General features: G+C 56.7%; 2 protein-coding genes and 1 long non-coding RNA gene across 5 annotated transcripts in view; 1 reads left to right on the top strand and 2 right to left on the bottom strand.

Moving 5' to 3' along the window:
• LOC137313243 (zinc finger protein 268-like) overlaps window positions 1-14619 on the top strand; it is a 73985-nt gene that overhangs the window by 38845 nt on the left and 20521 nt on the right. For 2 of the 3 annotated variants that reach the window (XM_067979378.1, XM_067979375.1), the window contains exon 1: window positions 13379-13544. The exons of the other annotated variant lie outside the window; for it this stretch is intronic. The gene's annotated coding sequence lies outside the window, so the exon portion shown is untranslated. Of the gene's footprint in view, window positions 1-13378; window positions 13545-14619 lie in introns of those variants that run through there. 3 annotated transcript variants of the gene reach the window in all.
• Window positions 1-14619, bottom strand: part of LOC137313245 (uncharacterized) — a 64854-nt gene that overhangs the window by 47140 nt on the left and 3095 nt on the right. The gene's annotated exons all lie outside the window — the stretch shown is intronic.
• Window positions 3628-14019, bottom strand: LOC137313242 (uncharacterized; the record flags this gene model as incomplete). Its single annotated transcript, XM_067979374.1, has 4 exons — window positions 3628-5630; window positions 8170-8296; window positions 10166-10286; window positions 13417-14019. Coding segments are annotated over 3 exons (756 nt in total), but the record flags the coding sequence as incomplete, so codon positions are not given.

Raw genomic sequence — 14619 nt, 5'->3', positions numbered from 1 at the left:
GGAATCCCACTGGAAACAGCCTTCCAGTCAAAAAAACACTCGTTGATCATTACCCTTTTCTTCCGGCCACTGAGCCAATTTTGGATCCAACCTGCGCCTGGTTATCAGTATCTCAGTTTGGAGATTCAAACACGCACAGCCCACCAAACAAACTAGTTATTTTTTTCGCTATTCCCAATACTCTGGAATGCAGGCAGCTGGAGGCCGATCTGAAAATAGCTCCTGCCCCCCTCCCGGGGAGGAACGGTCAGTCCTGTTCCAGCATCATGCTGGGCGAGTTTGGGAAACACACGGACATAGAGTCATAGAGTCATACAGCACGGATAGAGGCCCTTCGGCCCATCGTGTCCGCGCCGGCCATCAGCCCTGTCGACTCTAATCCCATATTCCAGCATTTGGTCCGTAGCCTTGTATGCTATGGCATTTCAAGTGCTCATCCAAATGCTTCTTGAATGTTGTGAGGGTTCCTGCCTCCACAACCCTTTCAGGCAGTGAGTTCCAGACTCCAACCACCCTCTGGGTGAAAAAGTTCTTTCTCAAATCCCCTCTAAACCTCCTGCCTTTTACCTTGAATCTATGTCCCCTTGTTATAGAACCCTCAACGAAGGGCAAAAGCTCCTTAGTATCCATCCTATCTGTGCCCCTCATAATTTTGTACACCTCAATCATGTCCCCCCTCAGCCTCCTCTGCTCCAAGGAAAACAAACCCAATCTTCCCAGTCTCTCTTCATAGCTGAAGCGCTCCAGCCCTGGTAACATCCTGGTGAATCTCCTCTGCACCCTCTCCAAAGCGATCACATCCTTCCTGTAGTGTGGCGACCAGAACTGCACACAGTACTCTAGCTGTGGCCTAACCAGTGTTTTATACAGCTCCATCATAACCTCCTTGCTCTTATATTCTATGCCTCGGCTAATAAAGGCAAGTATCCCATATGCCTTCTTTACCACCTTATCTACCTGTTCCGCCGCCTTCAGGGATCTGTGAACTTGCACACCAAGATCCCTCTGACCCTCTGTCATGCCTAGGGTCCTCCCATTCATTGTGTATTCCCTTGCCTTGTTAGTCCCTCCAAAGTGCATCACCTCGCACTTTTCCGGGTTAAATTCCATTTGCCACTGTTCCGCCCATCTGACCAACCCATCTATATCGTCCTGCAGACTGAGGCTATCCTCCTCACTATTTACCACCCTACCAATCTTTGTATCATCAGCGAACTTACTGATCATACCTTTTACATTCATATCCAAGTCATTAATGTAGACCACAAACAGCAAGGGACCCAGCACCGATCCCTGTGGTACCCCACTGGCCACAGGCTTCCAGTCACAAAAACAACCTTCGACCATCACCCTCTGCCTTCTGCCACTAAGCCAGTTTTGTATCCAAAGTGCCAAGGCACCCTGGATTCCATGGGCTCGTACCTTCTTGACCAGTCTCCTGTGGGGGACTTTATCGAAGGCCTTACTGAAATCCATGTATACCACATCCACTGCGTTACCCTCATCCACACGCCTAGTCACCCCCTCAAAAAATTCAATCAAATTAGTCAGACATGATCTTCCCTTGACAAAGCCATGTTGACTATCCCTGATTAATCCTTGCTTCTCCAAGTGGAGACTAATTTTGTCCTTCAGAATTTTTTCCAATAATTTTCCTACCACTGATGTTAGGCTCACTGGCCTGTAGTTCCCCGGTTTTTCCCTACTCCCCTTCTTGAATAATGGTATTACATTAGCGGTTCTCCAGTCCTCTGGCACATCCCCTATGGCCAGAGAGGTTCTGAATATATGCGTCAGAGCCCCCACAATCTCCTCCTTTGCCTCACACAGTAGCCTGGGATACATTTCGTCCGGGCCTGGGGATTTATCCATTTTTAGGCCCGCTAAAACCGCCAATACCTCCTCCCGCTCGATGTTAATATGTTCGAGTATATCACAGTCCCCCTGCCGTATTTCTATGTCTACATCGTCCTTCTCCATAGTGAAAACAGATGCAAAAAAACATGGAGCAGTTGGGACTGGGATTATCACGGGGGTCACATCAGATGGACGAGTGGCGTCTTGTCGATATTGTGAGTGATGTTGGGACTGAGAACTTGTCCGTCAAAGCGGAGAGCGATTTGACGAGCGCGGCTCTGGTGACTCTCTCTCTCTCTCTCACCCTCCGCAAAGTGCTCAAGCCCGGCCTTCGGGAATCTCGTTTCTTATTCCTGAATTTTGCCTCGGGCCAGTGCAGGGAAAGTTTTTATTAATGATCCAGCTTTCAGACTGATCGTGGTGTGAAAAGATGGGAAATACAGAATGTGAACTTGCACTGGATTACAACGAGAAGTGTTTCATTTTGGACTCTGTATAAATTCAGTATCTTTTTTTTGAAAATACACATTATTAAAATGAGTTTCTTTGTGTCTCACATTCCCCTTAAAGTTCTTTCATCCCCAGGGTCCTCACTCACCTCCTGTTAGTTCACAGTTGACTTCTGCTCAACAATCCGGTGGTGGGAATTAAGAAATGATTTCAATTTGAATTAACTGTTAATTCAAAAAGCAGCCACTTTAATTTAAGAACAGCGGAGGCTGTAAAGGTTCGACAGGAATAAACCAGGCCTGGACTCGCAAGGAACAGAGATTGTGCCTTGAAACAATAAACCGTTTTGTTTTTCCAAAATAATTTCTCAGAGACGCCGTTTCTTGTCGAAAGGGAAGAAAATTTGACCCTTTTGCCTTTCTCTCCCGACCTTTCCTGGGCCGTGAGGTCGAACAGCTTCTATCAGGTCACTGGTGCCAGGCCTGGGCACCAGTTAGACCTGCGTTGCCCACGCTGAGGAGGAGGCACTGTGCTTTCCCTGGCGGTTATAAGGCGTCCAAAATCAGAATACCAGGTTAATAGCACAGGGGATGGAGATGTCACCGGTGCACACAATGCCTGGACTTTCCGGCAACAGGGTGAGGGCGGGAATTCTGCCCATCGCCCCCTGGCCGCACCATGGTCATTACCCAGTTTCCTGGGTCAGCGGCCATTAGTCACGGTGGGCCCCGGCCCCTGATGGAAATTCCACCGGCGAGCAGCAGCCCAGCGGCCCCCGGGAAACTTGTCGCTGTTGCTGCAGCATGCGAGGATGTGAAAGGCATCGGGTCTCCTGCCCCAGGCCCAAGGAGAGGCCTCAGGGAGAAGGGAAATGTGCCGGGAGCCCAGGACCACCCGCTCCCCCCCAACCCCGCTCCTCTCCCCCACCTCCCCGGCAGGGGCTGGGTGAGCTGCCCGGGCTGTCCGAGCCCTGTCCCCACCTACCCGGCAGGGGCCGGGTGAGCTGCCCGGGCTGTCCGAGTCCTGTCCCCACCTACCCGGCAGGGGCCGGGTGAGCTGCCCGGGCTGTCCGAGCCCTGTGCCCACCTACCCGGCAGGGGCCGGGTGAGCTGCCCGGGCTGTCCGAGCCCTGTCCCCACCTACCCGGCAGGGGCCGGGTGAGCTGCCCGGGCTGTCCGAGCCCTGTCCCCACCTACCCGGCAGGAGCCGGGTGAGCTGCCCGGGCTGTCCGAGCCCTGTCCCCACCTACCCGGCAGGGGCTGGGTGAGCTGCCCGGGCTGTCCGAGCCCTGTTCTGACACAACACACTCCCGACTCCAGCTTTCAATTGAAAATTAATTTTATTCTTGGAATGAGTTTGTAAAGATTCCCAAAGACTGGAATGGTTTAGACAGGGACAGGGAGAGGCCGCAGTCTCTGGCCACTCACGCAGGGAGCAGGAGGAGGAGAGGCGAGTTTTCGAAGTTTGAGCCGCCCAAACGGTCCAAGTTTCTCTCTGTCCCTGCCTCGAACCTCCGAGGGTCGAACTGCTCGGGCTCCGCACCTCCCCTGGGCCTGCAGTGGGCCCACGCCATGCGGTGTTGAAAGACACGGGGAGAGCTGCACTTGCTCGCTGCAGGGAACTTATTAAAAGCACGTAAAGCCCCTGGTCAAGATGGGCATCACACAGCAGGTCTGACTGGCAACCTTCACACGAGCAGCACATTTAAATCAGGGTGTTGGACAGACTGTGAACGGGCACTGATCAAACTGGAGTCTCCAATGTCAGATACAGGCCCCAAATTACCCACCCGGATTCATTGTCAAAACAGTCCAGAACCCTCACATCACATTCTCACAGAGTGTTTGGTGCAGCCATTTAACTTGGTGCTGGTGGATCAACACAGAGGGGAAAAGTGAACCCCATTTTGCTCACTGAAACTATTCTGGACTGACTGTCACAAGGACACGGCCCTGCCTTAAATAACTAGTCGAGCTGCTGTGGCCTCACCCAGGGGGAGCAGGACCACCGGGGGCCCTCGGATGATGCAAGGTTTGATAGCGGGGATAATCGCGGCCCGCAGAATGTTAGCCTAAGGTGGGGGTGCGAGGGGCCAGGCCTGGGGGGGGATTGAGGGGTCGGCCCGGGGATCGAGGGGCAGGCCCGGGGGGCGAGGGGCAGGCCCAGGGGGCGAGGGGCAGGCCCAGGGGGCGAGGGGCAGGCCTGGGGGGAATCGAGGGGCAGGCCCGGGGGTCGAGGGGCAGGCCCGGGGGTCGAGGGGCAGGCCTGGGGGGAATCGAGGGGGGAGGGCGAGGGTTAGAGGGGAGCAGGGTTCGATCAGAGGACACAGATTTACTGTAATTTTCAAAAGAACCAGATGGGAGAGGAGGAGAATTCTCTCTTTACGCAGCGAGTTGTTCTGATCTGGAATGCGCGGCCTGAAAGGGCGGTGGAGGCAGATTGAGTAATAACTTTCAAAAGGGAACTGGACAAATATTTGAAGGGGAGAAAACTGCAGGACCGCGGGGAAAGAGCAGGGGGGAGTGGGACTAATTGGAGAGCTCTTTCAAAGAGCCGGCACAGGCACGATGGGCCGAACGGCCTCCTCCTGTGCTGTACGATCCGATGAGGTTCAAGGTGCAGCGGGGTCAGGGTGGAGCGGCTGTCACCAGCTCTGCCTGATGACCATCAGGTGAAGTCCAACACAGTGAAGGAAATGCAGCCCCCAGTGCACTCTCCCTCCCTGCAGCATTCCTCCAGGAATCCACTCGACACTGTGCAGCATCACACCGGCAAATGAGTTGGAGAGGAACTTCTACAAACGTCAGATTTTTCCCAAAGAATTTCGGACGTTTGTCTCTCTCTCTCTCTCCTGGGGAGCAACGGGGCCGGGTGGAATTAATCCCAGTACCTTCCGAAAACAATCAATCAATCATCGAAAGCTCAGGGCAGCGAACACTATTGGTCCCACCTCCTGATCCAGGGCATGTCTGAGGATACTGATTGTTTCCAGGACTCCCTCAGACTGGTCTGAAACACCGACCGGGGGCCAATTACTGACTGCAATGCTACGAATTAAAACACAACCGACAGTTTAAATGTTCAAAGCACCCCATTTAATATAAAGAGACATTATTGTAAATTAACCCCACCCACTGAACACTCTCCAGGCACAGACACACACACACGGGCCAGCGTTTTACACACACACACACATCGTCGTTACTCAATGAGCTTCTTGGCTTTGAAGAAGCGTCGCAGGTAGAAGACCTGCCAGGTGGCCAGGCCGACGAGGCAGCACATGGAGAAGATGCTGAAATACAGGACACGAGCACTGGTGGACTCTGCACGGAGGGAGGGAGGGAGAGGGGCTCATCAAACAGGTTGGAGGAGTGGATTCAATCTGCACTAAGATCACTTCACTGAAGGCAGCCCTCCCTCTTCCTTTCACCTTGCTGCCCCGAGCACCGTTTCCCTGCTCCTGGGTCACTGCTGCTCCGAGTCTGGCCTTTGGTCGATGCCTGGGGTCACTCCCTCCCCCGAACCCCCATCCTGGATCCTCTCTCGCTAAACAGCTCAGGTGAGAGCAGGGACATGGCAGGCCTTTCATGGGAGCGTCACTCTGTCCACAACTGACACCCTGTCCCTTCCTAACAGGTCAATCCCACCACCTAGAATCTGACAGCACAGGAGGCCTCTCGGCCCATCGTGCCTGTGCTGGCTCTTTGAAAGAGCTGTCCCATTAGTCCCACTCCCCTGCCCTTTCCCCATAGCCCTGCAAATGTTTCCTTTCAGTGTTTATCCAATTCCCTTTTGAAAGTTATTATTAAATCTGCTTCAGGCAGCGCATTCCAGGTCATAACTCGCTGCGTAAAATAAAACCCTCATCGCCATCTGGTTCTTTTGCCAATTACCTTAAATCTGTGTCCTCTGGTTACCGACCCTTCTGCCACTGGAAATAGTTTCTCTTTATTTAATCTATTAAAACCCTTCATAATTTTGAACACCTCTATTAAATCTCCCCGTAACCTTCTCTGCTCTAAAGAGAACAATCCCAGTTTCTCTACATAACTGAAGTCCCTCATCCCTGGTAACATTCTAGTAAATCTCCTCTGCACCCTCTCCAAGGCCATGACATCCTTCCTAAAGTGTGGTGCCCAGAATTGGACACAATACTCCAGCTGAGGCCTAACCAGTGTTTTATAAAGGTTTAGTATAACTTCCTTGCTTTCGTACTCGATGCCTCTATTAATAAAGCCCAGGATCCTGTATGCTTTTTTTAACAGCCTTCTCAATTTGTCACCTTTAAGGATTTGTGTCTGTGCACTCCCCAGGTCTCTCTGTTCCTGCATTCCCTTTAAAATTGTACCATTTAGTTTATATTGCCTCTCCTCATTCTTCCTGCCAAAATGTATCACTTCACACTTCTCTGCATTAAATTTCATCTGCCATGTGTCTGCCCATTCCACCAGTCTATGTCCTCCTGAAGTCTGTTACTATCCTCCACATTGTTTACTACATTTCCGAGTTTCATGTCATCTGCAAAGTTTGAAATACCCTGAATCCCCAAGTGCAAATCATTAATATATATCAAAAAGAGCAGTGGTCCTAATACTGACCCCTGGGGAACACCACTGTATATTTCCCTCCAGTCTGAAAAACAACCGTTCACCACTACTCTCTGTCCCTTAGCCAATTTTGTAACCATGCAGCCACTGTCCCTTTAATCCCAGGGGCTTCAAATGATCCCTTCTGTCTCTGGACCCCGTTTATACCGTCCTTCCCCAAAAACTTATTCCACAACTCTGCCCTCTGGTGTAGAAAGGTCCCAGCCCTCTGACTCCAACTCCCTGGTTTAGATGAGTGGAGGCCTCCAGCCCATGGAGCACCCCATCTAACGGCCCATGAAAGGACTCTGTGTTTTCCCTCCGCTCCCCTACTGAGAGCCTCCCCTCCGGGTGTTCCATCCTGCCCACACTCGCCCCAGTTTGTACACACCTTCCCTTATCCTGCAGTCAAACTTGGAATGAAAATATGCAGAATCTTATCTGCCTCTACAAGGCCCCCTTGTCAGAAGATGGTGGGTTCGAACCCCACTCCAGAGACTCGAGCACCTAATCCAGGCCGACACTCCCAGTGCAGTACTGAGGGAGTGCCGCACTGTCTGAGGTGCCGTCTTTCCGCTGAGATGTTAAAATGAGTCCCTGCCTGCCCCTCTCAGGTGGACGTAAAAGATCCCACGGCCACTAATGGGAGAAGAGCAAAATTCTCTCCTGGGCGTTCTGGCCAATATTTATCCCTCAACCAACGCCACTAAAACACAGATTATCTGGTCATTATCACAACGCTGTTTGTGGGATCTTGCTGTGCGCAAGTTGGCTGCCTGTTCCCTAAATTGCAACAGTGACGACACTTCAAAATAGTACATTACTGGCTATAAAGTGATCTGGGACGTCCCGAGGTCGTGGAAGGAGCGAAATAAATGTACGTTTTTAAAAACTAAGTCCCTTTGACACTGGGGATCAGTCCTGCAGTCCTTTTAACCCCTGGCCCCCAAGCTCTAGACCACCCCTCTTTACTCCGAGGGCTCGTGGAGGGCAGTTGGGGCAAGGGATGCTTTGCCACAAAGTGCCTGAAGCAGAGCCCACTGCATCTTTCACAGGACGACTGGATAACCGTATGAAGCTGAGGCTCGTGCTATGGGGGAGAGAAGGGGAGATGGGCTTATGTCCTGGGAGGTGGAGGGAGCTAAAACCCACCAACTTCTGACTCGGAGGGGTGAGTGACGCTGACCGAGGAACGAGACAGGGTCCCCGAGACCGAGAGCAGTAAGTGGAGAAGGGGCGGGTGTTGCAGACTGAAGCCTGTGCTGGGTGCTCCTACCATTGGTGTCCCTCATCTCTTCCTCTCGCTGCTTCATGTCGGCAAAGTCATTGACGATCGACTCTGACAGATCCTCCAATCGTCGCAGCTCCACCTCAAGTGGCTTCAGCTTCTCCGCCTTGGCGATCTGGGCAGGGAGAAAGAGAGAGAGAGCCGGTCTGTAAGATCGGACAAAGATGTAGTAAATCCATTGTTGACTTGAGAGACCCACACGAAAGAAAGGATATTGAAGCACTGGAGGCGAGGGGAGGAGTTGTAGAGAGGGGCGAGGTTCTTAACACTCCCAATCTTGTTTCTTGATATCACGTGGAGTGAATCAAATTGGCTGAAGACTGGCTTCTGTGATGGTGGGGATATCGGGAGGAGGCCGAGATGGATCATCCACTCGGCATTTCTGGCTGAAGATGGTTGCAAACGCTTCAGCCTTGTTTTTGCACTCACGTGCTGGACTCCGCCATCATTGAGGATAGGGATGTTTACAGAGCCTCCTCCTCCCGTTAGTTGTTTAATTGTCCACCACCATTCACAACTGGATGTGGCAGGACTGCAGAGCTTTGATCTGATCCGTTGGTTGTGGAATCGCTTAGCTCTGTCTACAGCATGTTGCTTCCGCTGTTTACCATGCATGTAGTCCTGTGTTGTAGCTACACCAGATTGGCACCTCATTTTTAGATACGTCTGGTGGTGCTCCTGGCATGCTCTTCTACACTCCTCATTGAACCAGGGTTGATCCCCTGGCTTGCTGGTAATGGTGGAGTGAGGAAAATGTCGGGCCATGAGGTTACAGATTGTGCTGGAATACAATTCTGCTGCTGCTGATGGCCCACAGCGCCTCATGGATGCCCAGTTTTGAGCTGCTGGATCTGTTCTGAATCTATCCCATTCAGCACGGTGGTACTGCCACACAACACGTTGGATGGTGTCCTCAGTGCGAAGACTTCGTCTCCACGAGGACTGTGCGGTGGTCACTCCTACCAATACTGTCATGGACAGATGCATCTGTGACAGGTCGATTGATGAGGGCAAAGTCAAGTAGGTTTTTTCCCTCGTGTTGGTTTGCTCATCACCTGCCGCAGGCCCAGTCTGGCAGCTGTGTTGCTCACAGTCCTTTTATACTTGTTTTAACTGTATGATTCATTTGTTTTATTCCTTATGCCATGTGCATTTGTGTATAGAACTCTTATTTGGGCAACAGACCCTGCTCTGCCCTACTGGACCACATCCAGGATACTGTGTGCAGTTTTGGTCTCCTTATTTAAGGAAGGACATAATTGCTTTGGAGGCGGTTCAGAGGAGCTTCACTCGACTGATTCCTGGGATGAGGGGGTGATCTTATGAGGAAAGGTTGGACAAGTTGGGCCTGGACACACTGGAGTTTAGAAGAATGAGAGGTGATCTCATTGAAACATATAAGATCGTGAGGAGACGAGAAGGGGCAGATGCTGAGAGGATGTTTCCCCACAGTTTAAAAATAAATGGTTTCCCATTTAAGACGGAGATGAGGAGAAACTTTTTCTCTCAGAGGATGGTCAGTCTGTGGAACTCTCTTCCCCAGAGAGCGGTGGAGGCAGGGTCAGTGAATATTTTTAAGGCTGAGTTAGATAGATTCCTGATTAACAGGGGAGTCAAAGGTTACAGTAGATGGACAGGAAAGTAGGGTTGAGGTCACAATCGGATCAGCCATGATGTTATCAAATGGCAGAGGGGCCGAATGGCCTACTCCTGCTCTTAATTCGTAGGTTCTGATGCTGTTTTTCTCACTTCTTAAAAATATCACACTTGTTTTTCATCACCGCTGTATTATTTTTTAATCAGTTATTTTATTATTTCCTGTATTTTTTGATGAACCTGAAGTATTTATATTACCTGTGACACTATTTGTGACCTGGACTTTGTTCTCATCCCTTTTTCTTATCAGTGAGCTATTTTCCCTTTTATTATTATTTCTGCCCGAGCCCTCCCCGTACCCCAGGACCCCCCCCTCGGACTCACTCACCCGGGGGCAGGCGGCTCTCGAAGCAGATCTCGAACATGTCGTAGTCGTCAGTGGTGAAGACGAATTTGCCCTTCGTCGCCTCCTCCTTAGAGTACAGGATGTGTCCGGAGGAGTCCGTCACCTGGGGGAGGGGAAACAGAGAGGTTACACCCTGGCTCCAGCCCGGAACTGTCCCCCACAGCTCCCTCCCCACACCACCCTCCCAATGGTGGAAAGGTACAAAAAGATCATTAAAAAGGATAATGGAACGTTGGCCTTTATCTCGAGGGCTGGAATACAAAGAGGTGGAAGTTATATTACAGCTGGACAGAGCTCTGGTCAGACCCCATCTGGAGACACTGCGTCCAGTTCTGGGCACCGTCCCCTCAGGAAGGATATATCGGCCTCGGAGGGGGTGCAGTGCAGATTCACCAGAATGATACCGGGGCTAAAAGGGTTAAATTACGAGGACAGGTTGCAGAGACGAGGCTTGTATTCCCTCGAGTGTAGAAGATTAAGGGGTGATCGAATCGAGGGGTTTAAGATGATTAAAGGATTTGATGGGGTCGATAGAGAGAAACTATTTCCTCTGGTGGGGGGAGTCCAGAACAAGGGGGAATAATCTTAAAATTAGAGCCCGGCCGTTCAGGGGTGATGTCAGGAAGCATTTCTTCACACAAAGGGGAGTGGGAATCTGGAACTCTCTCCCCCGGAAAAGGGGAGGCCGGGGGTCAATTGAAAATTTCAAAACTGAGATTGATGGATTTTTGTTGGGTGAGGGGATTAAAGGGAATGGAACCAAGGGGGGAAATGGAGTGAAATACAAATCAGACATGGTCGGACTGAATGGGGGGACAAGCTCCCCCCCCTCCCCCCCCTCTCTCTCTCTCTCTCCCTCCCTCTCTCTCTCTCTCTCTATCCCTCCCCCCCCTCTCTCCCTCTCCCCCCCCTCTCTCCCTCCCCCCTCCCTCTCTCCCTCCCCCCTCCCTCTCTCTCTCTCCCCCCTCCCTCTCTCTCCCTCCCCCCTCCCTCTCCCTCCCCCCTCTCTCTCCCTCCCCCCTCTCTCTCTCCCCTCCCTCTCCCCCTCCCTCCCCACCCTCCCTCTCTCCCCCCACCCTCCCTCTCTCTCACTCCCCACCCTCCCTCTCTCTCCCCACCCTCTCTCTCTCCCCCCACCCTCCCTCTCTCTCTCCTCCCTCTCCCCCCCCCCTCCCTCCCTCTCCCCCTCCCCCTCCCTCTCCCCCTCCCTCCCTCCCCCTCCCTCTCCCCCCCTACCCTCCCTCCCCCTCCCTCTCCCCCCCTACCCTCCCTCTCCCCCCACCCTCCCTCTCTCCCCCCTCTCCCCCCACCCTCCCTCTCTCTCCCCCCACCCTCCCTCTCTCTCTCCCCCCACCCTCCCTCTCTCTCCCCCCCCCCACCCTCTCTCTCTCTCGCCCCCACCCTCCCACTCTCTCTCTCCCCTCCCTCCCTCTCTCTCCCCTCCCTCCCTCTCTCTCCCCTCCCTCCCTCCCTCTCTCTCCCCTCCCTCCCTCCCTCTCTCTCCCCCACCCCCTCCCTCCCTCTCTCTCCCCCACCCCCTCCCTCCCTCTCTCCCCCCACCCCCTCCCTCCCTCTCTCCCCCCACCCCCTCCCTCCCTCTCTCCCCCCCCCTCCCTCCCTCTCTCCCCCCCCCTCCCTCCCTCCCTCTCTCCCCCCCTCCCTCTCTCTCTCCCCCCACCCCCTCCCTCCTCTCTCTCCCCCCACCCCCTCCCCTCTCTCTCCCCCCACCCCCTCCCTCTCCCCCCTCTCTCTCTCTCTCTCTCCCCCCACCCCCTCCCTCCCTCTCTCCCCCCACCCCCTCCCTCCCTCTCTCCCCCCACCCCCTCCCTCCCTCTCTCCCCCCCCTCCCTCCCTCTCTACCCCCCCCCCTCCCTCCCTCTCTACCCCCCCCCTCCCTCCCTCTCTCTCCCCCCCCCTCCCTCCCTCTCTCCCCCCCACCCCCTCCCTCCCTCTCTCCCCCCCCTCCCTCCCTCCCTCTCTCCCCCCCCCTCCCTCCTCTCTCCCCCCCCACCCCCTCCCTCCCTCTCCCCACCCCTCCCTCCCTCTCTCCCCCCCCACCCCCTCCCTCCCTCTCCCCACCCCCTCCCTCTCTCTCTCCCCCCACCCCTCCCTCTCCCCCCACCCCCTCCCTCTCCCCCCTCCCTCTCCCCCCTCTCTCTCCCCCCACCCCCTCCCTCTCCCCCCTCTCTCTCTCTCTCCCCCCTCTCTCTCTCTCTCCCCCCACCCCCTCCCTCCACCTCCTCCCTCCTCCCCCTCCCCCCTCCTCCCCCCTCCCCCTCCTCCCCCCTCCCCCTCCTCCCCCCTCCCCTCCTCCCCCCTCCCCCTCCTCCCTCCACCCCCTCCCCCTCCCTCTCTCCCTCCCCCCCCTCTCTCTCTCCCCCCCCTCTCTCTCTCTCGCCCCCACCCTCCCACTCTCTCTCTCCCTCCCCCCCCTCTCTCTCTCCCTCCCCCCCTCTCTCTCGCCCCCACCCTCCCACTCTCTCTCTCCCCCACCCTCCCACTCTCTCTCTCCCCCCCCTCCCTCCCTCCCTCTCTCCCCCCTCCCTCCCTCTCTCTCTCCCTCCCTCCCTCCCCCCCACCCTCTCTCTCTCCCCTCCCTCCCTCCCCCCCCACCCCTCCCTCCCTCTCTCTCTCCCCTCCCTCCCCCCCACCCCCTCCCTCCCTCTCTCTCTCCCCTCCCTCCCTCCCCCCCCACCCCCTCCCTCCCTCTCTCCCCTCCCTCCCTCCCCCCCCACCCCCTCCCTCCCTCTCTCTCTCCCCTCCCTCCCTCCCCCCCACCCCCTCCCTCCCTCCCCTCCCTCCCTCCCCCCCCACCCCCTCCCTCCCTCTCTCTCTCCCCTCCCTCCCTCCCCCCCACCCCCTCCCTCCCTCTCTCCCTCTCCCCCCCCCCCTCCCCCTCCCTCTCTCCCTCTCCCCCCCCCCCACCCCCTCCCTCTCTCCCTCTCCCCCCCCCCCTCCCCCTCCCTCTCTCCCTCTCCCCCCCCCCTCCCCCTCCTCTCTCCCTCTCCCCCCCCCCCCCTCCCCCTCCCTCTCTCCCTCTCCCCCCCCCCACCCCCCCCCTCCCCTCTCCCCCTCCCCCCCCCCCACCCCTCCCCTCTCCCCCTCCCTCTCTCCCTCTCCCCCCCCTCCCCCTCCCCTCTCCCCCTCTCTCTCTCCCCCCTCCTCCCCCTCTCTCCCCCCTTGAGGTGGGTGCGGGCGGCCGGCTGTTCGCTCAGCTCGGACTCTCCGCTCACCAGCCTGTCCTTGTGGATCTCCTCCCGCAGACACTTCCTGGCGTTGGACGGCAGCTGGAAGGAGATGGCGCCGGCGGCCAGCAGCTGGTTCAGGGCGGCGAGGGGCAGGAGCAGGGCGGGGGGAGGAGGTGAGGGCCTGAGGCCGGGGACTGGGAGTCGGGGAGGGGCCTGAGGCCGGGGACTGGGAGTCGGGGAGGGCCTGAGGCCGGGGACTGGGAGTCGGGGAGGGGCCTGAGGCCGGGGACTGGGAGTCGGGGAGGGGCCTGAGGCCGGGGACTGGGAGTCGGGGAGGGGCCTGAGGCCGGGGACTGGGAGTCGGGGAGGGGCCTGAGGCCGGGGAGGGGCCTGAGGCCGGGGACTGGGAGTCGGGGAGGGGCCTGAGGCCGGGGACTGGGAGTCGGGGAGGGCCTGAGGCCGGGGACTGGGAGTCGGGGAGGGGCCTGAGGCCGGGGACTGGGAGTCGGGGAGGGGCCTGAGGCCGGGGACTGGGAGTCGGGGAGGGCCTGAGGCCGGGGACTGGGAGTCGGGCCTGAGGCCGCTCTCGGGTCGCTCGGTTCCTGCGCGGTTTCCAGGGGCAACGGATTCCGGGCCCAGGCCCAGCGACCGTTACTATGGGCGATGGAGGGAGAGGCCTGTCCCCAACTTTAGTTCTTTCAATGTGGACGCCGGGCGGGGTGGGATGTGTCGGAGGTCCCCGGGGTGTTTGGGTCACGGGGGGAGGGGGGAGACAGGCTGAGGGTGGGGGGGACTCGGTTTGGGGTGAGGGAAGAGGGGGAGACAGGCTGAGGGTGGGGGGGACTCGGTTTGGGGTGAGGGAAGAGGGGGAGACAGGCTGAGGGTGGAGGGGACTCGGTTTGGGGTGAGGGAAGAGGGGGAGACAGGCTGAGGGTGGGGGGGACTCGGTTTGGGGTGAGGGAAGAGGGAGAGACAGGCTGAGGGTGGGGGGGACTCGGTTTGGGGTGAGGGAAGAGGGGGAGACAGGCTGAGGGTGGGGGGACTCGGTTTGGGGTGAGGGAAGAGGGGGAGACAGGCTGAGGGTGGGGGGGACTCGGTTTGGGGTGAGGGAAGAGGGGGAGACAGGCTGAGGGTGGGGGGGACTCGGTTTGGGGTGAGGGAAGAGGGGGAGACAGGGCTGAGGGGTGGGGGGGACTCGGTTTGGGGTGAGGGAAGAGGGGGAGACAGGCTGAGGGTGGGGGAGACTCA

Source organism: Heptranchias perlo, unplaced genomic scaffold, assembly GCF_035084215.1.
Source record: "Heptranchias perlo isolate sHepPer1 unplaced genomic scaffold, sHepPer1.hap1 HAP1_SCAFFOLD_445, whole genome shotgun sequence".
Taxonomy (NCBI): domain Eukaryota; kingdom Metazoa; phylum Chordata; class Chondrichthyes; order Hexanchiformes; family Hexanchidae; genus Heptranchias; species Heptranchias perlo.
The sequence above is the reverse complement of the archived record's forward strand: the minus strand, read 5'-3'. Positions and strand labels throughout refer to the sequence as shown.